General features: G+C 40.8%; 1 protein-coding gene across 2 annotated transcripts in view; it reads left to right on the top strand.

Annotated features, from left to right (window-relative positions):
• The window catches only part of WNT10A (Wnt family member 10A), a 61,873-nt gene that overhangs the window by 19,917 nt on the left and 18,833 nt on the right, over positions 1–23,123 (top strand). For both annotated transcript variants that reach the window (XM_070957150.1, XM_070957149.1), the window contains exons 2-3: positions 3,379–3,641; positions 21,020–21,396. In XM_070957150.1, coding sequence (XP_070813251.1) covers positions 3,379–3,641; positions 21,020–21,396 — 640 coding nt within the window. The remainder of the gene's footprint in view (positions 1–3,378; positions 3,642–21,019; positions 21,397–23,123) is intronic.

Raw genomic sequence — 23,123 nt, 5'->3', positions numbered from 1 at the left:
ATTTGCCAAGCAGGCTCCAGTCCAGGGGTGAAATCCAGCAGGTTCTGACAGGTTCTGGAGAACTGATAGCGGAAATTTTGAGCAGTTTGGAGAACCGGTAGTGGAAATTTTGAGTAGTTCAGCGAATCGGTAGCGGAAATTTTGAGTAGTTCAGCGAATCGGTAGCGGAAATTTTGAGCTGTTCAGAGAATGGGTAGTGGAAATTTTGAGCAGTTCGGAGAACTGGTAGCGGAAATTTTGAGCAGTTCAGAGAACCTCTGGCTGGTCCCAGAGTGGGGTGAAAATGGAGATTTTGCAATATCCTTTCCCCAGGAGTGGGAGAGAATGGAGATTTTGCAGTATTCTTCCCCTGCCATGCCCACCAAGCCACACCACATCCACCAAGCCATGCCCACAGAACCAGTATTAAAAAATTTGGATTTCACCACTGTTCCAGTCCCAAATGATATCCATTTTCTCCTCTGCAAAATATTGCTGAACAAGGCAGTTTGCAGTTGAGAAATGCCAGACTGGGAAAGGTTTCTCTCAGGTTCTCAATTTCACCTGTTCCAAAATAGCTTTTCATTGTTTCCATGTGATGTGGAGTTTTGTGAATTGTGATGACTGGCTCTTATTAAGCCATTGGGCTACAAATCTTGATTTAACAGACCATTTTGGAGGAGGGATGCCCATTAAATCCAAATATTCACCATTTGTGTAAGTTTACGTGATTTTGTGTAATTATGTAAATGACATAAAGGAATCGTTTTGAATGAATCAATTTAATGCACATTGCCCTGATTTAGCTGATAGAAATATCTTAAACAGTGTAGAAATTGAATGTATAAATGACTGAAGAATGTGTTAATTGTATCCAAACCGAAGTCCAGTAATTGAGAATTTAAGGCAATATACTCTTCATACAAGATAACTTTCTGTATAGTAAACTTTATTTTACTACGCGTGGCATGTCGTCATTTAAGTATTAGACAAATAAACGTTGCAGTTACTATAGCATTGAATCCATGAGTTTTCCTTTAGATCCTAATAGAAGGTTATCAATGGACCTTTAGAACTGGGGAAAAAAACAGTCATTTATTTTGTGGTTCTTTTTACTGTTTGAAATTGCTTTGATTGTTTTATAATTTTAGGATTGTAAGCTGCCCAAAATCAGTTGAGTTGGGCAGCTAGAGAAATTGAATAAAATAAATACACAAATAAATAGTTCAGGTGCTATATTCATTTACAGAAGATTTGTGTGGATCTATTTGCATAATAGATTCCCCCCCCCCCCCCATTTCTATCTGAATAGAAAACACAGGACTGCTGAGATGCAGGACATACTTTCTCTCTGTGGGTATTTATGAACTAGTAAGCTGTGTTGTCAACTCTGATTATATCAGCATTGTGTCTGGACAGGGAACAGACTGAGTAGACACAGCAAACTTCTGCTGCGCAAGAGCATGTTTTGAATTAGGGTTAGGAAATACCTCCTGATACTTCAGCTGCACTCTGTTTCTGAATCACTTGGCCATGGAAGAAAAGAAGTAATGCCTGCCACAACAGCCAGATGTTCATACCTTAGAGAGAAAGACTTGTTTCCCAGCTGTTCCTTGCCTTTCAGCTCCCAGTGGCCAAAGTTAGAGAGCAAAAGGATTTATAAAGCTTCCTTAATCTTCAGATGTTCCAGCTGTCCCTCTCTTCCTAAATCTAGAAGATCTAACTTTACAGGTTAGAGATTCCAGCCACTAAGAGAACAGCCAGATGTGGTCTTTCAAGATCCACCTTCTTTTTTAGCCACTTTGCTGCTTTTGATGCCATTGAAGCTGCAGCAAGTTTGGCCTCAGGAGGCCAAAATGGAAATATTCTTGAAGTAAGCAAGGTGAAAACAAGGTAAAGGATCATGAGGCGGAAGGCAATTTAATTTCTCCATTGCCTGAGATAACTGTAATGGTTACACACGTTTATATGTAGAACAGAATCCAGAATTTTGGTAAAGTCCTCTTGTATTAGGAAAAAAAAAGGAATGATCTGGTCTTGATGACGACAGGATGTCAAAAGTGTCTGAGTGTTGTGGCCCATCAGTGGCCTGTGCAGTTAGTAGCTGATTCTGACAGCGAGGAGGCTGGTGTGGTACTGTGCCAACAGCCTGTGCAGTTGGCACTCGAGTCAGACAATGAGGAGGCTGGAGAAGATGTGGTGCCAGAGGCGGGGATTCAGCCAGGGCCTTCAGAACCTCCAGAAGCTCCCTTAAGTAAAGAGGATGAAGAGGAGGAGCCGCTTCTCGATGCACGAGTGCACAGAGCTGCGAAAAGACAGGAGTGGCTCCTCAGGAGGAGGTCTCCTCAAGAGTAAGGCTTGGGGCTAATTGGCCACTCCCCTAGCCTATTTAAGGAAGGACGATGATTGATGCAATTTGCAGGAAACAACTTCATTCACATTCCTTCATGTCTTGATTCGGCTCTTGTTTCTCTCTTATCAGTTTTCCTGCAAATTGCTTCTGGGCATTCTGCCAACCACAGTAAGATTACAGTTATCTGAAATATTGTGCCTCAGAATTGATTTATTATTCTTTGGATTCTTGTTGGCTGTTAATGAAGTTAACAGGGCCTGGTGGCTCAGCAGACTAAAAGCATTGTGATTAACACCAGCTGTCTGCAATTATTGTAAGTTCGAATCTCACCAGGCTCAAGGTTGACCCAGCCTTCCATCCTTTCTAAGGTAGGTAAAATGAGGACCCAGTTTGTGGGGGCAATAAGCTGACTTTGTATAAATATACAAAAGTATGAAGGCTATTGCTTAACGCATTGTAAGCCGCCCTGAGTCTCCGGAGAAGGGCGGCATATAAATTCAAATTAAAAAAAAAAGTTAAATTAACAGCCTTTGTTCAGAAAAGACTAATTTAAATTAGTAAACTAAGGTTTGTACGGATTTTGTGTGTGCTGTGTTCTTTGGGGTCCGTAGCTGGGGCAGAACAGTGAGTGACCTCATCTCTTATAAAGTTAGCTCCAGCAAACATCATAGCTGTAGGCATCATATCAAAATCTTCACCTTTGCTTGTTGTATTGACTTTTTAAAATTTTAAATAGATGAGTGAGTGGATGGAAGGATGGATGGGTGGGTGGATAGATTATAGATAGATAGATGATAGATGGGTGGGTGGGTGGGTGGGTGGGTGGATGGATGGATAGATAGATAGATAGATAGATAGATGATAGATAGATAGATAGATAGATAGATAGATGATAGATAGATAGATAGATAGATAGATAGATAGATAGATAGATGATAGATAGATAGATAGATAGATAGATAGATAGATAGATAGATGAAGTGTTTACAGGAAAAGTGCTCTTAGATTGTGGTAATGACATTGCTGATGGTCTGTTTTCTTTCCAGCTCTTTCTCTAATGAAATCCTGGGCCTGAAACTGCCTCTGGAGCCTGTGCTTAATGCAAACACCGTCTGCATGAACCTGCCTGGTCTGACACGGCGGCAATTGGAGGTTTGCAAACGGGACCCCGATGTGACGGCGTCTGCCATTCAGGGCATCCAGATTGCCATCCATGAGTGCCAGCACCAATTCCGTGATCAGCGTTGGAACTGCTCCAGTCTGGAGACAAAAAATAAAATCCCCTATGAAAGCATCATCTTCAACAAAGGTGAGGATTTGCCTCCCTACCTGTAAAAATCCAGCAATGCAAATGTTGGTAATGTTTGGGAAGATGTTAAGCTGCTTTACAGATCAAGCAGTAAGAAGTTGGGACATTAGGATTTGTTCTAGAATTCAGCAGCTTCACAGAATTACCAGGCAATATAATTGTCTTAAGTGATAAGAGTTCCACCCAGATCACCTATTGTATACAGGTAGTCTACAACAGTTGTATACAACTGTATACAACAGTTCATTTAGTGACCGTTCAAAGTTACAATGGCACTGAAAAAAGTGACTTATGACTGTTTTTCACAGTTACGACCATTGTAGCATCCCCACGATCACATGATCCAAATTCAGATGCTTGACAATTGGTTCATATTTATGACGGTTGCAATGTCCCAGGGTCATGTGATCCGCTTTTGCGACCTTCTGGCAAGCAAAGTCAATAGGGAAGCCAGATTCACTTAACAACCATGTTACTAATTTAACAACTGTAATGATTCACTTAACAACAGTGGCAAGAAAGGTCGTAAAATGGGGCAAAATTCCCTTAACAAATGTCTCACTTAACAACAGAAAATTTGGGCTCAGTTGTGGGCATAAGTCGAGGACTGCCTGTATTTCGTGCATTTATTTCTGCCCTTCCAGAAAAAATACCCAAGGGAATAGGAAGATCCAAAAAGCCATATTAAAAGTATCTCAAAATAATAAAAGTACAAAAATCTGCTCTTATTTTTGTACCGCCTTATGATAAATTGTTTATTCTAATGTAGATATTTTCATCATTTTTGTTTAAATGATGAAAATATCCACATTAGAATAAACAATTTACCATAAGGCGGTACAAAAATAAGCGCAGATTCTAAAGATCAGCATATTTAGTTTAAAAAAAAATCAGATAAGAACAAATGAAAGTTTCAGCCAATGCAAGTTGGATCTGTTGAAATGGTAGACTAACATTTGTCTTGCTGGTGTTGGTTGTTACAATTTTATTTGAATATTGAACACATTTGTATATAGCTGCCCATCTTATACCGAACTCTGGTTTGCTTTTTAAGTGAGAATCCAATGTCTAATCATTGTGTTTTAAATTTGTATAAAAAAGTAACAGCTCCTTCAAGCTCACCTCAGCTCCTGGTGCTTCATGAATTTTTCTGTGTAGTTTTCCTGGCAACAATATAGAAAAGATTTGCTATTTCCTTCTTCTGGGATATTTTCCCAGTTTCCCAGTTTTTCCTCTGGCATGGAATTCCCTGGGGGGTTTCCCATCCATATATTAAGCAGTCTTAGTCTGTCAATACTACCCAGCTGAGATGAGCCAGGTCCTCTTACTGCTGTGACAAAAACAAAAATATAAACTCAGGGAAGATCTGTCAATATTTAAAATAAAGCCAATATGAATTGATTGGAACATTGCACAAGAGTTCAATGTGCTTTTCAGGATTCCTGGCTCTGGGATCCACCTCAATTGTCTTGCAGTCAGTCTGTCTGTAAATTAAAATCCTATTGTCTCATTAGTTGGGAATCTGTTGGTGCCAGTTTTGGGGAGTTCTGGCTGCTTTGGGATTTTGTTACGTATTTGCATGTGATAATCTCTTCCTGAGGTTGATCAGAGATACTTGGAGGGTGAGTGGGTGAGATATATTGCATAAGTTAATGTAGTACAGTAGCTCTTCTTCAGGAATCGGGATGTATCAAATTCCTTCCCAGTTGGAAAGCCATGTCAGATATGTTGGGTAATAACATGTTGAGATAGATTGATGTAGACAAGGCAGGAACTTCAGATGCTTATCATGAAAAACTCTTAAGGAAGATGTTTGGCTGCTAATTGGAAGAAACAATGCCCTTCCACGGGGCTTTGTTAATTGCTGGAACTCACTGCCACAGGATATATTTCATAGCCTGAGAATTTAAGATGAAAAGGAATCAGATGTCTCCGGATGACAGAATAGCAAGGCTTCTACATAGCTTCTTGTAGATCTAGCTTTGTGGTGCTTAGTGTCAGTTGTTGCTTCTTTGCAGACACATTGCATGGTTCTTGGGGAACAAACTAGCTCCCCACTTGATTGAATACAAAAACCTTGCCAAGGTTGGCTGAGGCCATCTCCTTTGGATATATATATGTGCATATTAGAGACCGGCAGCGTCATCAACAGCTCTTATTGGCGCCAACAGAAAAAAGACATGTATTTATTTTTTAGTGTAGAGGTGAGTTTCATCTCACTGTGTCTCAAGATTTGGGTTGCTTACAACTCTTGTTCTTAGTAACCTAAAGTGGGCAGATCCTTTGAATTATTCATGCCTTTACTACTGATATTAGCTCCATCGTTTTACTGTTCATGTTATATAATATACAGTTTGCACTTCTATTTATTTGTTTCTGATCTTTTACACACCAACATTTCCCCTTCCAATCATATGAAGAAAGAAACCGCCATCTCTCAAAGTTCAGAAGCCTGTTGTTCTTCTCCTTCCAATCTTGGTTTATCTGGATGGCCTGAATTGGTTGGACACCAGGAATCTGCTTCTGGCTAATGTAATGAGGAAACTGCAGGTAGATGTGAAACAACTGTGTGGCTTGCAAACAAAGCAGCAACGGAGTTTCTGTTGTGCTGGATCCCTCAGAAGAAAGGTACACACCAACTAATACTATTTTGCTGATAATTTGCAATAGAGAATCATGACAAGAGTTGTGTGTGCACACTCTGCAGTTTCGACATGGATGCATTGGAGGATTTCTGGAATTGGTTTCTGCATCATTGCCTTTTTGACAAAACACAAGATGTCCACATAATCCCTCATTTTGTATGCTTAGACAAAAAGTGGTGCTGTCCCACTGCTTTCTTTTTCTTTTTTTAATTGCGACTTACATCTTTCTTTCATTAGAAGCTTCTTTCTTGCTCATGGAACCCTGGGCAGCTGAACTATTGAAGGTGAAGAAACAATGTGGCAAGGGAAGGAAGGAAGGAAGGAAGGAAGGAAGGAAGGAAGGAAGGAAGGAAGGAAGGAAGGAAGGAAGGAAGGAAAATAGCTTTATCTTTCTTTTCCCTTCCAGGAAGACTTCTGTACACGGCTTGTATGCCATTCCTTGACCATCTCACTCTCATCCAAGATATCATTCCCTAGGGCAGCTAACCTGATTCTTTTGGTGCTCGGTTGTGGCACATTTCTATTATTTGCAGTGCTCAGATGCCCACAAAGCTTGGAACAGGCTATTTTCCCATTTCAGGGAAGCCTCCCTTGAAGCTTTCTAGTAGAATTCACAGGTAGCCTTATCAACAAACCTCCAATTCTTGCCTCACCCTGCCTCCCAGCCTTTGCTCACAAGCAAACCATTCTGCTTTACCATGCATACCATGATTGACACTTTTATTTATTTATTAATTCAATTTCTATGCCGCCCCTCTCCGAAGACTCAGGGCGGCTTTTTAGGAAGAATGACTGGTTGTGATGTGAAAATGCTATGCATCACTGCAGCATTCAACTGGAACTTATTTTAGGAAGAAGGTCATCTTGAGTCTCTTTTATTAGCATTTTGCACCAGATCTAGCAAGAGATAAGAATGGGAAACTGGCAATTTATTTTGCCTCTTTTGGTTGAACTTGGGGGAGCAGAGAACTGAAAGGACTTTTGTTACTCCAGGTGCTGCTGTAACACAAAGCTACACTTTTCACACTGATTGGCTCATGATGGGATTCCATGCTTGCTCTCACAGTTTTAGGTTTAGCAGGCTTGCTTCAGAACTACTTTGCAGGGATTGGAGAATAAAAATGCTAGCTTAAACCTATTATTGAACCCGATGATGGAGAAATAACAATAGTAATACCCTGTTTTCTCCAAAATAAGACATCCCCTGATAATAAGCCCAATTGGGTTTTTAAGTGCATGGTAATAAGGCCAAGTGCTTATTTCAGGGCAACATCTGCTTGTCTCAGGCCAAATCCAGGCTAAACATCTGGCTCACTGTGCGACCAACCATAACAATAACAAAGTCTCCTTCAATAGTTTGAGAGTCTTATATATTTGCTTATAACATATATTTAGTTCTCTTGAGATCTAACTCATGATCACTTTGACCTCAGATGCTGAATTTGGCAAGGGGATCTCAAAGAAATCTGATCAGAATTTCCCTGCCAAGAGAAGCACAGTTAGATGACTCTGGCAATGGATTGTGTTTTGATGTTATGCCTTTTAAAAATGCAGTCTCTTGATATATTCTGCAGCACAAGCTATAAATGGGATGGATTTCTAAATACATACGTATAGAAATCAAAAAGATGAGTGAATGTAGTAGAACCCATTCTTTGTCATCCTGCATGTTTTAGGATGGGTTGCAGTTATTCAACTTTGTCATGTTCTTTTTTTTTTTAAGAAAGACTACGTGTCCTTGGGATGGGCAAGGTAAACATCGTATGTGCCGCAGCTCAAAGGACACAAATCACATACAGTGTATCATTTGCATCATGGAGCAACAGATACAAATTATGTAATTCACATTAGCTGAATTATGATGTTATTGAGACTTCTACGGTACTGGCCCATGTGGGCAAGGCCTTAGTAGATGGATACTTTCTCTTCTCTTGTCTCCTTCTTGCGTTTGGCTTATAGGGCTTTAAAGTTCCAAACCTGGTTTCATAGTTATACCTAAACCATTATTATTGTTATATTTTGTTCAAAGAATCTTTGAAGTGGGTAGGTTCTTTGGATCCATGCTGTAGTGCTTCCACTTTGAAACAGCTTTACATTGCTGACCAAAATTCTACAAACTCTTTCTCTGTTCAGCATAGAACTGGTTGTCAATCTCCTTTTGCTGTCTATAAATGGGACTGTGGTACCTCAAAATTCCTTGCAATTCAAAGCACAGAATGACATCAGAAGAGTAGGAATAATGACACTATTTCCAAGAGCAAAAGGATTGGTAGAACAAATAATAGAAGTCAGAATAATGCAGAGTAAAATATTTCCTTCTCTGGGTAAGATTTTGGAAATTTGGGCAAGGTAGTTGAGTTGTATAATGCTGTAGTTACATGACTCCTTTTGTATGTGATCTGGAAACAGCTATGAAAGGATATGCAAGTGAAACATATTAATGTGTTCTCCACTCTGGTGCAAAAGGCAATCTACTGAAGCAATTTTCAGGCTTTCACAGAGAATAGATAGTACAGTTCAACCGTCAACTGGAAAACAGTGAGAAATCCCTCTTCAGCCAGGATAAGGGAAGCAGATACTAAGTCATTTGCATTGACCATTTCTTCATCTTGTTGCTTGTTTGTCCATCTTTTTCTTTACCTTTGTTAATAATAGATAACGTTTCAGTTTAAAAAAAAATCAAACCTAACTTGGACTTCTCTTTTGTTCCCAACAGTTAGTTTTGTAGTTTAATGTTATGTATTTCCAGTAATGCAAATCCTTTGTTACAGTTCACTTCTTATGGAAGTACAAAAGAGACAATATAAAGAAGAAAGGGAGAGAGTCAGAAGATATAGAGACAAGAATAAGAGAAATGGGGAAGGATGGATAGAGAAATGAAATAGTTGTTCCTCTGTTTTGTTCAGCAAGATACATTCCTTGCTGTTCTTTTTTGTACACTTAAACTGTGACCCATTACAGATAGTCCTCGACGTATAACCACAATTAAGCCCAACATTTGTGTTGCTAAGCAAGGCAGTTGAGTGAGCTTTGCCCCGCTTTACACAGTTAAGGGAATCGTTGCCGTTGTTAAGTGAATCATGTTGTTGTTAAATGAATCGATTTCTCCCATTGACTTTGCTTGTCGGAAGCTGCTGGGAAGGTTACAAAAGGTGATCACATGACCCTGGCACAGTGCAACTGTCATAAATACATGCCAGTTGCCAAGTGCCTGGATTTTGATCACGTGACCATGGGGATGTCATAAGTGTGAAACCGGTCATAACTCTCTTTCTTCAGTGCCGTTATAACTTCAATCAGTCACTAATTCACCGAATGGTTGCAAATCAAGCACCATTTGGATCTGAGACTTTTTCTCATTTGTAGTGGATTTTTTGGAAGTCTCTCCCATTGGTAGAGCTGCCTGGCTGGAAGGGCAAAATCACTGGGCCATCGTTGTGACTTTGCCTGTTATTTGAGCCCCAGGCACTGACCTGGTGACCCCGTTAGGCACATACATCTTCTGTTATGATTTCCCCAGGGCTACGTTGTGTCTTCCTCAGAGGTATCAGAGCAGAGGGTGGTGCTGACATACCAAGAGGAGAGATATCTTCAATCCAATTTGGCCTAAGGCTCCTCCTTTAATCTGACTTTGGTTTCAGCTCGTTTCAGTCTGGAATGTTTACACCTCCGCCTAGCCACGGATCCCACTACCAGACGTGACTTGAAATGCTGTTTTGCACTGGGCCTTAGCCTCAACTCTTCTTCTGCAAAATGGGGGCAGTCATGCCCTATATTCCAAGTCTGTTGTGACTGAAAAACAAAACACCGAGCCGAACACTAGTAAAGATGAACTGGCACTTACCAGAGCTTATAACGGGGATCCGGAGTGCACAAAGATGACACCCTCCAAAATGCACCTCGAGTGATCAAGATTTCAGGGGCTCTTTTGGGAAGATGGAGGGAAGCAAGTTACGATCTGCCACGAAAAGCTGAAAGTCTGGCAACCGGCCAGTCCCTGGCGGGTTCACCTGCAGTTTAATTAGGGAACGAGGGAGGAGGGACTGAGGAGAGGAGCAGGAGGCATGTTTCAACTGGCCGGATGCATAGCCTTTGGAGGAATAGGGAAGGGGAAGGAGTAGGTAACGGCATTTAGGGTATGGCAAGCTTTCCAGCATCCTCGGAGTGAAGTCACCTCCTTTTTGACATTATTAATAGCAGCCTTGAACTAATTGGGGAATAATCTGCTAGGGCACATCCAGCAAATGTTCATGTTAGACAGGTGTCACCAAATGGATCTTAATTGGTTGTGCAAGAATTTCATCTTAGCGTGTCGAAGAAAGTTATGTTGTTGGTACAGTCAGAGCTGGAGGGCTTCCAGGATTTCTGCAGCTTGGATACATAACAGTCTTTCCCAATCTAGGATCTGTCAGATATGTTAGGATTCTAACTCCCAGAAATCAGAATGATGCTGATTGGGAATTTGGGGAGTTACACACACACACACACACACACACACACACACACACACACACACACACCTGCATGGACAACTCTGTTCAGGGGAAGACAGTTCACAGAATTGCAGAGGAGATTTTGGAGACCCTACTGCCATGTCATGGATTCCCTTTTGTTGACGATGAAAATAAGTTCATTGATTAGCCAAACAAAAATTCATGGTGTGCATTTTTCTAGCTTAGGTAATGGCTGGATAAAACAGGTTTGCAGAGCCTCCTGTAGCCGATTATTGCAGATTATTCTAGTTTATGCTGCTCTTTACCAAATCTATCATGATGCAATCATCTATGAGAACTGACATTGTGACAGTTTGGATTATTTATGCTATATGACAGTGATGGCTAATCTTTTCCGGACCGAGTGCCCAAAGCACGCGTGCGCGCCCCATGCGTGACCCTTCCCCGCATGTGTCGTAGAGACCCGACGACCAGGTGGTCAGCGGGAGGCGCGTGTGCATGCACAGCGGAGCTGAACTGGGGTGATGGCTCACGTGCCCACAAAGAGAGCTCTGTGTGCCACCTGTGGCACGCGTACCATAGGTTCGCCATCACGGCTATATGAGATACCTACAGTTTGATTCTATACAGGTAATCCTTGACTTACAACGGTTTGTTTAGTGATCATTCAAAGTTACAACAGCACTGAAAAAGATGACTCACAACTGCTTTTCACACTAATAACTGTTGCAGCATTCCTCATGGTTGCATGATCAAAATTCATACGCTTGGCAACTGACTCATATTTATGATGGTTGCAGTATCCCGGGGTCATGTGATCAATCTTTGCAATAAGCAAAATCAATGGGGAAGCCAGATTCACTTAACAACTATGTTACTAAGATGACAGCTATAGTGATTCAAGAAAGTTGAATAAATGAGGCAAAACTCACTTAACAAATGTCTTGCTTAGCAACAGAAATTTTAGGCTCAGTTGTGGCTGTAAATTGATAACTATCTGTATTTGAGAAATGGCTACTGGACTGGATTAAACTTCACCACTGGTAGAATGCCTTGCAAATTCCACCTAGTGTTCCTTTATTTTTACATTTTCAATACAAAACACAGCTGGAAGTGCAAACATTGGTAAAGTAGGCATGGTGGGGAAGGGGTTGAAACGTGGATGGAAAAATTGTCTCCTCATTCAAAAAAAAAAAATGTTTCCCCAATGTGGTAATGGTACAATATTATTGCAGCAAAGGAAAATGGTCAAATGACTGATCACAATGGTACTTTGCCTGTTGTCCTTCTCTGTCTCCAGTATGGAAGACTAGATCATGATTAGCTTGGGAACTAACCTTCTAGAAAGCATGCAAGATCCTTGAAGGAAATACCGTACATTGGATCTTTTTTATTCTGGCTCAAGACCTGAATTCACAGAAAGAACTCTGGTGATGGGATATTTGGTGAAAGGAGACGCTTTCCGAAACCAGCGAAGAGCTGACAACAAATTCATATTGAAAATGAGTCACAGCCGTCTTTGCTCAGAACTCTTCACAGGTTCTTTCTAAGACGATAGACACCCTCACCAAAAGCTCTACTCAGCTGCAGCAGCTGGGTCTTTTCAGGAGCAAAACAGAGTAAGCAACCTTGTCAGATTTCAAATATCCTGTCTCCTTAAACACCCCAAGACTTCCAGAAGGACTACGATTTCTGACCACCTTATTTCCTCCACTTTTGGTTTTTTTTTGGTTTGGCAAAACTGTTGTGGCTTAAACTTCCTATGTAGGCATTTCTCGCAGAGATGGCACAGAGCATGGGTGGAATGGGAAGTTATGTGGGCAAAGCCTCATCCTTCCCCAGAGCATGTAAACTCTCACCACACACAAAAGAAACCTAAACAAGCACAGCCTTTGTGGTTGATGAACATCACACACTGAGCTTCGTGATTTGCTTTCTGCAGAGTCATAAATGGGGGTACAAGAAGTGGAGGAAGAGATTTACTATAGTTTTGACATGGATCGGATAAGTAGTATTCTACCTTTGTAGGCGAATAATCCAGATACTGATATCAGGCAAGCATAGTATATGGAAGGAAGATAAAGTTAGATGAGACACTGTTAGTGGCACTGTTTGCTATAATTTCCGATCATCTCCACAAGCAAATCGCCAGTGGATCCTCATTCACAGATGCAAGGCACTTACCTCCTCTCCCCCTGTCACCCTCCATTCTTATATAGGCCACAAGCCAAAGAATCTGTTCTATCGGAGGTTGCCATGTTTTTTTCTCCCAGGACTCTACCTCTTGGAAATATGTACCTGTCAGAAATTGAACAGGGACAAACATTTCCAAGATAGATACATAACAAAGGAGAATCTATCCCTCTTACTCTGCAAGCTGTCCCATGTCATTTGGAAGCATAGAAAAAAGCTGTTTATGAGATGCTATCAAAATTCTACTGTGATATTGTTCAATATAAGTGGCAATTATCTCAATTGAAATTATTTAATTGTTTTTAAATTGTTTTTAAATTTTATATGCAATGTTTTATCTTGGCTGTACACCGCCCTGAGTCCCGCAGGAGAAGGGCGGTATAGAAATAAAATAAAATAAAATAAATAAATAAATAAATTAGTTCCCTTCTTTTTCCTGATGTTAAGCAGATAGGGAAACTGTTACCTCAGCTGTAATGTACCTTAAATGTCTTCAGGACGGCACAACCGAATAAGAAGATGATGTATGTTCTGTTGTACAGTACTCTATCATCAGCATGTTCTAGTGTAGAGCATATTGTTGTCAATGGGGCTGCATTTACATCTTCTGTGACATGGACTCACTTTGCCCTCTTCTATTTTCCTGCTGCATTATTTTTTCCTCTTGGGTTGGATGCCAGTTTTCATACGAACTCTTGTGGGCTTGCTACTGTAAGGCGATTTTCTTCCCTGTATTCCCGTCTATTTCTCTCTCTCTATTAGAGGATTTGCTTCTGTCACATTGAAAGTTAAGTGCACTGGGTGTGGATAAATGCACAGTGTAGATTTTTGGCACAACAGTGGGACTTGGGGCCCCTGTCCCAAAGATTACCCTACAGTGGTGTGTGTGTAAGAGAGAGGGGGGAGGGAGGGAGGGAGAGAGAGGGAGGGAGGGAGGTAGAAGGAGGGGGAGGGGAGAGAGAGAGAGAGATTGATTGATTACTAGTTTTGAGCCCACTGCTGGGCTATACATTAAGGCTGTTTTTGTGGCTAGAATGTTGTTTATTCCTTTGTTATTTCACCTTTGCTATTTTCTTGTCAGAAGACCTTTTTTGTAGGCTGCCGCAAGGTTCAAACCTGTTTGTGAAAGAGGCATTGGAACTTTTAGATAATAATATCAGTTGCTTTCCTTTATTATTGGATTTCTTATGGATTCTGACACAAAAGATATCAGGAGCTCGTCTTGACAGTTTGAACAAGCTTTGGGTTGAAGGGGAAAATTTAACTATGTTCTGTCAAGTCACAACAGTGCTGCAACAGTGCCATGCTTTCAAAATTGCCAAAACATTTTGTGTAGCAAATTAACATTATTCTGCTGAACCCTGGGCATTTAAGGCCAACCTAACAATAGTTTGAAGCCATACCAGAAGATACTTTCTTTAGACTGAAATCAATCCTTGGACCATTCTAATTCATGAAAAGCAAACTTAAACGAAGGATATACTGTACTGTATTTGCCCTTCATATTTAAATCTGATTTTCATCTGTGGTTCTGACAGTTTGTATGTTTGTTTGTTTCCAAGGCTTTTATGCCATTTCAATCTAAAAAGGATTCTCTTATTTGAGCAACCTTTGACTCACCATGGGATATTATTAAAAAACAGTCTGTACATTAGATATGATTCAGAGCATATTACTTGATTACTTGTGCACATTTTAGGAAAACATGTTTAGTCTCACCATTTGGAGGCTAATGAATAAGAATATTATTAAAATGCCTAGCAAGAGGATAATGAAATGGAGAGATTGGTTAATTCATCTTCCTTTGCTGGTTTAGTGGTTGAGGGACAAAATAAATGAGATAAGGAGAACTACCATTGGATCCCCAGAGGTTTATTTTTTAGTCAAAGTTCGACTATTGTAATATGTTTCCTTTGTAGTCCAGGACTGTAGTTACTTTAGGCAACACAGGCATGGGGTGTATAGGATAGATTAAATTGGACAGGATAAAATCAAACGTTTCCTGATCTTAGTATGTTATTTTATTTTGTCCTCAAGATGAAGCTGTTTAATACAGTTTAGTGGTAGAAAATCATGCTTTTATCATGTTGCTTTGCCAGTATTGATTGAACAGTAATAGCAGAATGCTTGCTATACTTTTGAAGAAGAATCCTGAATCTTGAATGCCTTGCAAATATTAGCAATAGCAATAGCACTTAGACTTATATACCACTTCACAATGCTTTACAGCTCTCTCTAAGTGGTTTTTAGAGTCAGTGTATTGCCCCCAACAATCTGGCTCCTCATTTTACCCACCTCGGAAGGATGGAAGGCTGAGTCAACTTTGAGCCTGGTGAGATTCGATCTGCCAAATTGCTGGCAGCCAGTGATCAGCAGAAGTAGCTTGCAGTACTGCACTCTAACCACTGTACCACTGTGGCTCATTATCCTTCAAGAGCTAATAAAGATCACCACCATCCAATTAACTTTCCTAAACTTTCAGTTTAAGTGATTTTCACCTCCTCTCCACTATGAGAATATAAACCCCACAGCTTTTTTTTTTGTTATGCCCTTTTGTTTTTGTATTGAACCTCCCACCCCCAGGTCCTATTCGACCATCCTTCAAGCAGTTTGTGATAGTTGAAACATCAGCCACCCAATGACACCTCTCACTCTTTGCTCTTGACAGGGCGAAATCTGGTTAAATAAATATCATTATTTTGGACTTCTGGAATTAAGTAGGCTCTTCTAAATGGTTAGCACTCAATATCGGGTGGGCTTCAGGCAGACACTGAGCCTTGATCTCACAACTGGACTATTACAATATGCTCTACATGGTAGCTATAGCCGGTTGAAAACACAGCAGCATAAGCAGTAATAATAGATACTTATCATGCTCATGTATCATTGTTGCTTTGCATGCTGCATTGGCTGCTAATTGGTTTCCGTGTGCAATTCAAGTGCTGGTTGTTACTTACAAAGCCCTACATGGCATAGGGCCTGGTTATCTCAGCGGCAACCTCTCTCCAGATGTTACTGGAGAATGGGTGTGCTCCGGGAACGTGGGTGCACTTCAATGGGACGTTCATTGCCAGCTTATGGATCTGAGAAAGTATTGATTCTCCTAGAATTCTGGAAGGCCCCTAAGATTTGGCTCTGCTCCCAAACCTGGGGACAATGTATCTGTTGAACCCCTTTAAAGTTTTTATTGGTGTGATTGTTTTCAATCTGGGTTGCCATGTCTTGCCTTCTGTTTTTTTAAACTGTTTTTAAACTGAATATTTGGATACCATAAGCTGCCCAGAGTCTTCTGGAATGGGCATCCATAATAATATAATAATATGAATATGTTTTCTTCATTTTGCTTTCCATCCAGCCGGAGTTCTTAAAGAAGCTTACGGTGGTTGAGGCAGGCTGAGTCTCCATCTAAGCAGCCTGCAGGACCAGACCTGCTTAGCTTTAGCAGGGAACTGTGTCATGTGCCTTGAAATCACTCAGTTAACAATACAGAACAGCAACAGAAAAAAAAGTTGAGATCTTAAAGGCTGTGAAACAGATGGAATAATAGATGTTGAAATCTCACTTTGTGAATGCTTGAATATGTGTGGACCTCAGACACTGAGGGAGCTGTAGCCAGAAACAGCAATTGAAAAACCCAACAAGGATCTATCTTTCATCTTGAATTAAGGTGGTAGTGCAGAGCCAGGAATGTTTGGATAGCATTGAATTCGCAATTGACAAAGGGCACAACTGCCAGAAGGCTTGCGTTTTGGGATCCCCTCCTCCCACTTTCTAAAACACTCAAGCTCAAGAGATCATGGGTGACTTTATTGTAGAGTTTGGCAGAAAGACAGTTGAGTGTAGCATTCCCTCCCTTCTGCATAGAGAAAATGGCATTAGGTAATATACTTTTCTTGTGATAATTTAGAGACATTATTTTTTAAGGTGGATAACGATGAAAGAAAGAGTGAAAGAAAAGCAAAGGGGAAAAAAACCTCCACTTTCCTCAATATCCATTTTGACTACAAATTACAAATGAGATACGACACAGATCTTTTCCTTTGCTATAACTCCATGCTTGCATATTGGAGCCTGTGGAATGTTTAAAACTAATCCAGAAACCCATTTTGGCACTAATTAAAACAGTTGCAAACAACATCAACGCAGGTGATAAATGGAACTCACTGCAAATATCCTACTGACTCTGTGCTCAAGTCTGAATGCTGCTTGCATTGTTGCCCACCTGAAAGCTACATCTACTGAGCTGCTGTTCTTCTTCCCTTCTTCTGAAGAAGGTTGGGTTTTCTGCAGTAAAGATTGAAGCAGTTCTAGGAAAAGACCACAGATTGCAAATGAATGAGAGCATTCTATGGATCCCTTAGTAAAATGCAAGTAAATAAAATGAGTTTTGCAGGAAAGGACTACAGCACAAGCCATTCAGAGCTCAGTTTAAGACTCATATAGTATGTTGCTTTGTCTGAGTTAAGAAAAGGAACAGGGTGAAAGGATCTATATGCTGACAAGCCGCTTTGATGAGTAAATTAGATTATCGACAGTTGTTTGTTGGGCCTTTATTATTCTTTTGACTGCTTACGAAATGATCTATTTCAGGGGCACCCAACCCTGGCCACTTTAAGACTTGTGGGCTTCAACTCCCAGAATTAGAGAAATTCTGAGAGTCAAAAGTCCACAAGTCTTAAAGTGGCCAAGGTTGGATGCCCCTGATCTACTTGTTTCAATGTTGCTCAGGATTGGCATTTTATAGATTGTTCCCTCTGACAGATGATGTGAATTTGCCCATTGCTCGTGCAGTATATGACTTAAATTAAACGTGTGTGACAGTTATAATGTCCAGCCTTGCATTGATGCTTAATTAAACCAAAATGAAATCTTGGGCAAAGATGAACAGTTTTACTTTTCTTGGTGATTAAGGATCAACAATCAATTGAAAAATTCATGTTATAAATGGGAGCCACAAAACCTTCCTGTAAATATGCAGACAGCCTCTCTTTCATCAAGTCTTGTCTATCCATGTTGTTTATTTCATGAACTAGTTCATATGTGTAAGATAGACTATCATGAGGTGTGTGTGTCTGTGTGTTTGAGCCAAAACGTGAAACATCCTCCAGCAGAAGAATTTGGAGCAGGGATTGTTCTCTTCTATTGATCACTGCTCCATTGGAAACCTCCTTTGTACACTGAAATAATGCTTGGCTTTGGAGACTGCAGCCTGTAGCTTCTTCTCGCGTGACTCCAATGTATCTTGTAGGGCATAAACAAAGCCAAAACCTGAAATGCGCTCTAATTAAGATTGGCGAGCTTTGCAGTAGTGAGACTCCAAGGTGCCTAGGGTTCCTTGTCCTTACCTGTCCTTTCAGGCTGTCTTCGCTGCTTGTGCCAATGCAAAAATTGCCATTAACTTGTCTCCACAACTTAGTTTCAAGGAGATGTCTCCCTCCAGCATCCTGATCTCCTCACTGGTGATACAAATTCCAGAAATTGGGCTGAAGGAGCCTTAGTTTCCCAATGTTGCTCCCAATAAATTGCTTTCAAAGGTATTGCTTTATTTTCTGTGAAATGAATCCACGCGAATGCATAATTTACCTTTTTCCCCAGGAGATGTAGGAAGTCCACACAAACTTATTTTTGGAGCTTCATACAGGACGTTACTTGGAGCATCAGACCCTTCTTCCAAGCTGCAGTCTTGCTCAGAGAATTTTCCTGCCTGTCACTGTGGCATTTTTAGAAGTTTTTGCAGCCCATGACTCATTTTCTTAAAGAAGAAAGATTCTGATCACTGGAACATTACTAGAGCACAAGACAGAAGAATTAATTTTGAAGTTCCTGTGCAGTTTTTTTTTTTTTTTTAAATTTTACTGCTTGTACATACTTTGCTCTGTGGCAAAAGGATTTTCTGATTTCTGTAACTGTGTGCAGTTTTTCAGTGGGTGTATTAATGGCGGGTATGTTTTCTTGATAAACAGCAGGTAACTCCTCTCGATAGACAATTGTAGAGGGAAAGATGGATCTAGACTAAGAATACTGTTGGTTTCTACCTGGTGGTTTTGAAAGACTGGCCATAGCCCATAGATACTGCAGGAAGATACCCGATGGGTCAGAATCTACTGGTGTATCCCTGCAAGCTGGATGAAAGTCAGCTGATACAGAGAATCTAATGCAGGAGTGGGTTCTACTTACCTTTACTACTGGTTTGCAACGGGGCCGTGTGCGCACTCTTGCTTTGCTTGCACACACATGCTTCTGCACATGCGCAGAAGCTTCCTGATGATGTCAGGGTCGGTGGGCGGAGCCTCCCGACGGTTTTACTACCGGTTCTATAGAACCGGTCCGAACCGGGAGCAACCCACCACTGATCTAATGTAATATAACATGCTAGTTGCTGAAGTGACAGGATGAAATGATGGTCAATTGGACATCCTTTTTTTAATAAGAATTTTCTCCAGTTTTAAATGACCAAGGATTATCATAGGAGAAAATGGGCTGGAAGGACAGTACAGTATTGGAGGAAGCCAGATCTTTGTTTTCCTAGCTTAAAACTCTCAGTCTCTGTTAGCCCTTAGGTGTGTTCACAGAAGGTCTTTTGATGGGGGGGGCAGTTTGAGATCAGCTGCAGGCTTGGGCAGGCTCATGTATCTTTCTATGCATGTTGGAATAAAAAAGCTATGATTTTGTAATGTGGGCATATGTAATATAAATAATAGGAGGGATAATGTTCTCAATTCATCCCTGTGTAAAAGCAATGCTGAATTTAAGACAAGGTAAGCTTTCCAATTCAATCTATCATGACATAGAGAGAAATTGTCTCCAAAAATAATGAAGCAATAATGAAATTATAAACTGGAACAAGCTTAGTGCTCCTTTTCTTTTCAGAAATTTGAAGAGACTTGTTTCTTTGAAAATGAATGTGTTTGGACAAGTAGGCTAATGAAAATTGTTCTGCAAGTGGAACAGTGACTGTTGTGAACAGGAATTAGAACAGGAAGCAGGAAATAATGGGATTCCACTCCAGGAAGTATGGGGGGAAAGCCAAGCACAATCTAGCCTACGTATTCTGATCATCATTTTGACCTTCCTGTCTGAATGTGCCTTTGAGGAAGGTGAGAGCTGATGACCAAGGAATTAGATGAGTGGACTCTGGGCCTAAAGTACAATTCCATACCCTGTTTCCCCTAAAATAAGACATCCCCAGATAATAAGCCCAATTGGGCTTTTGAGCGCATGCACTAAAATAAGCCTCTCCTGAAAATAAGCCCTCCCCGAAAATATTTAATTGCATGCGCAGCCTGGTCCCCGCCATTTACTCTGGTTTCCTCTACACACCCCAAAATAATAAGACCTCCCTGAAAATAAGGCCAAGTGCTTATTTCGGGGTTCAAAAAAATATAAGACAAGGTCTTATTTTCGGGGAAACACGGTATTTTTTCAACCCAGTTCCATAAAAATCTCATAGTATTATTTGGTCTCTCCCAGTGGTGGGATTCAAATAATTTAACAACCGGTTCTCTGCCCTAATGATTTTTTTCCAACAACCAGTTCACCAAACTGCTCAGAAAGTTAACCACCGGTTCTCCCGAAGTGGTACGAACTGGCTGAATCCCACATCTGGTCTCTCGCCAGATGCTAACAAACCTAATATATTAGGTTTGGCAGTTTGATTCTCACCGGCTCAAGGTTGACTCAGCCTTCCATCCTTCCGAGGTTGATAAAATGAGGACCCAGATTGCTGGGAGCAATATGTTGACTCTGTAAACTGCTTAGAGAGTACTGTGAAGCATTGTGAAGCGGTATATAAGTCTAAGTGCTAGTGCTATTAGATATTAGATATACTAGAGATTAGATTAGATATATATAATCTTTCTGTGACTGATAGTGGAGTAGAACCTGTCCCAACACCTTAATCACCAGGCCAGCCTGGCTGTCTTGTGGTTTTGAGATAAGTGAAGTAAGCCCATGGGTAAGATAGCAGATGTTCATGCATGGATTATGCTGTTTGAGAAATACCCATGTAGTAAAACTACAGTGAGGGTGGTACTTTTGAGCTTTGCGGCAGAGATTGAATAACATGGTTTATGTTGCTTGCTTGCAGGTTTCCGTGAAAGTGCTTTTGTCTATGCCATTGCAGCTGCAGGAGTGGTACACGCGGTCTCCAACGCTTGCTCCTTGGGCAAACTGCAGGCCTGTGGCTGTGACCAGAAGCGTCGAGGGGATGAAGAGGCTTTCCGCCTCAAACTTCATCGTCTCCAACTGGAGGCCATGAACCGCGGCAAGGGAATGATGCATGGCGTCCACTTGGAGCACCTGCCAGCCGAGGCCCCTGGCCTACAAGACTCCTGGGAGTGGGGGGGTTGCAGCCCTGACGTGGACTTTGGGGAGAAATTTTCAAAGGAATTCCTAGATTCCCGGGAGATCCATCGTGACCTCCCATCCCGTATGAGGCTTCACAACAACCGTGTTGGCCGGCAGGTGAGTAAAAAACAAAAAGCATATTGATATAATAAGGAGACAAGGTTTTCAGCTTGTCAAAATCCTCCTGATGCCCCTAAATACTGTACATTGGGATGTATTTCCCAGAATTCCCAGCTCAGTTATGATGAGCATGATACAGTCTAAGGTGTTTTCTAAGGAAAAAATGATTTAAGACATCTGGTAACTTGCTTGCTGGGGAATTCTGGAAGTTGAGGTCCACACATTTTATAGTTGGCAAGTTTGAAAAACACACCGATCTAAAACATCTGGACATCATCTCAATGAGAAGGCTGTCTAAAGGTGTCTGAAAGAGTGAAAGAAAAGCAGCAGATCACGGTGCTCTGGAGGCAAAAGAGAAGTTCCTGCTCATCCAGTTTGTACTGAGTTGATGTGGGTGGTGGGGCACAAAAGAAATGCAGTGGCCAGGATATTATAGATTCTGTTTTAAATAATTGCATGAAGCTGCCAAAGGAGGCAACCCATCAGCTTTCAACGCAAGCTGATGCTGTTTTAAGGCATACAAGATGAATTGTGCTGATTTTTCACCAGCAGTGGCTCCTGTCCTAACCTAATCTCAATGTTCTTTTTTGCTATCAAATGGAAAGGAGCAAATAATCAGATCTCACCATTCAAGATTCTATTCCCCAGAAATATTTTGGGAAATGATGATCCCATCTAAGAAAAAAAATTGCTGGGAACCTGCAGCGTCAACTGGGAGCTTGTGGGTGCCAGTGAGCCTGTAGAGATTTCTCATGTCCCCTGTCAGCCTTCATGCAACATCTTAGTTTTTCCCCCCCGGACTTTTTTAAAATTTGAAAGAAAAAAAAAACTAGCCAGTTTAAAATAAAGTGACAGTCGTTAATGTAATCTTCATATCGAAGAGCTATAGAATCCTGCATATATTCCAGAGGGTTTAACAGGAGGCTATATAACTCAGAGCTCTGTTTGGAAATATGACTCAGCACCTGGAAAAGGGATAGAAGAAAAAAGTGGTAAGAAGATAGCTTGGGAGCCTAGACGTGTTGATGGGGAACAGCCCTACTAGTTTGCCTCCTGACAAAAGAGATTTTGTGACTGGCACCATTTTGGGTGAGTGACTATGAGATGATCTCACAATTGCTGTACATACGTGCCCACCGGCCTAAAAGAGCAGGTACTGTAATTCTGTTTTAGTACCTAACAGCTTTACTCACAGACAAAACAAATCATTTTGTAATTTTTAGCCTGATGACAGGTTTACTTGAGTTGAAGAAGCTCTTGATAAGAGGCTGCTCAACATTGCGATATGGAGCTGGTAATGCCCACGCTTATTTATTTGAAAATTGACAATATTTTTTTTCCCAAAGCAGCCTACTAATATTCCAAAATGCATTATCTAAAAATAGATAATAGATAAAAATTATTTATTAAAAATAGCAACTGTATAGACGATGGTATGGTATGTTTCTCAAGGTGTTAAGAATAGGCACTTTACAACATACAGTATATTTACTGTGATATACTATTCCACTACTGATAATAGGCAATGTAAAATTGCTAATGAAATATTGAAAAATCTTTGACAGTACTTAAAAAAATCTGTGCATGGACAAAAATTTCCATCTATCCATTACAAGAGGCCCCATTGCTTGGATCCAGACATAATACTACACCAATAGGGGTACAATAGGGATCCCTAATCCCCTGTCTGTGGACCAGCACTGGTCTGCGGCATGCCAGAAACG

Source organism: Pituophis catenifer, unplaced genomic scaffold (assembly GCF_029215685.1).
Source record: "Pituophis catenifer annectens isolate HBS135680 unplaced genomic scaffold, rPitCat1.0.hap2 SCAF_1, whole genome shotgun sequence".
In the NCBI taxonomy this organism is placed as follows: domain Eukaryota; kingdom Metazoa; phylum Chordata; class Lepidosauria; order Squamata; family Colubridae; genus Pituophis; species Pituophis catenifer.
The sequence above is the reverse complement of the archived record's forward strand: the minus strand, read 5'-3'. Positions and strand labels throughout refer to the sequence as shown.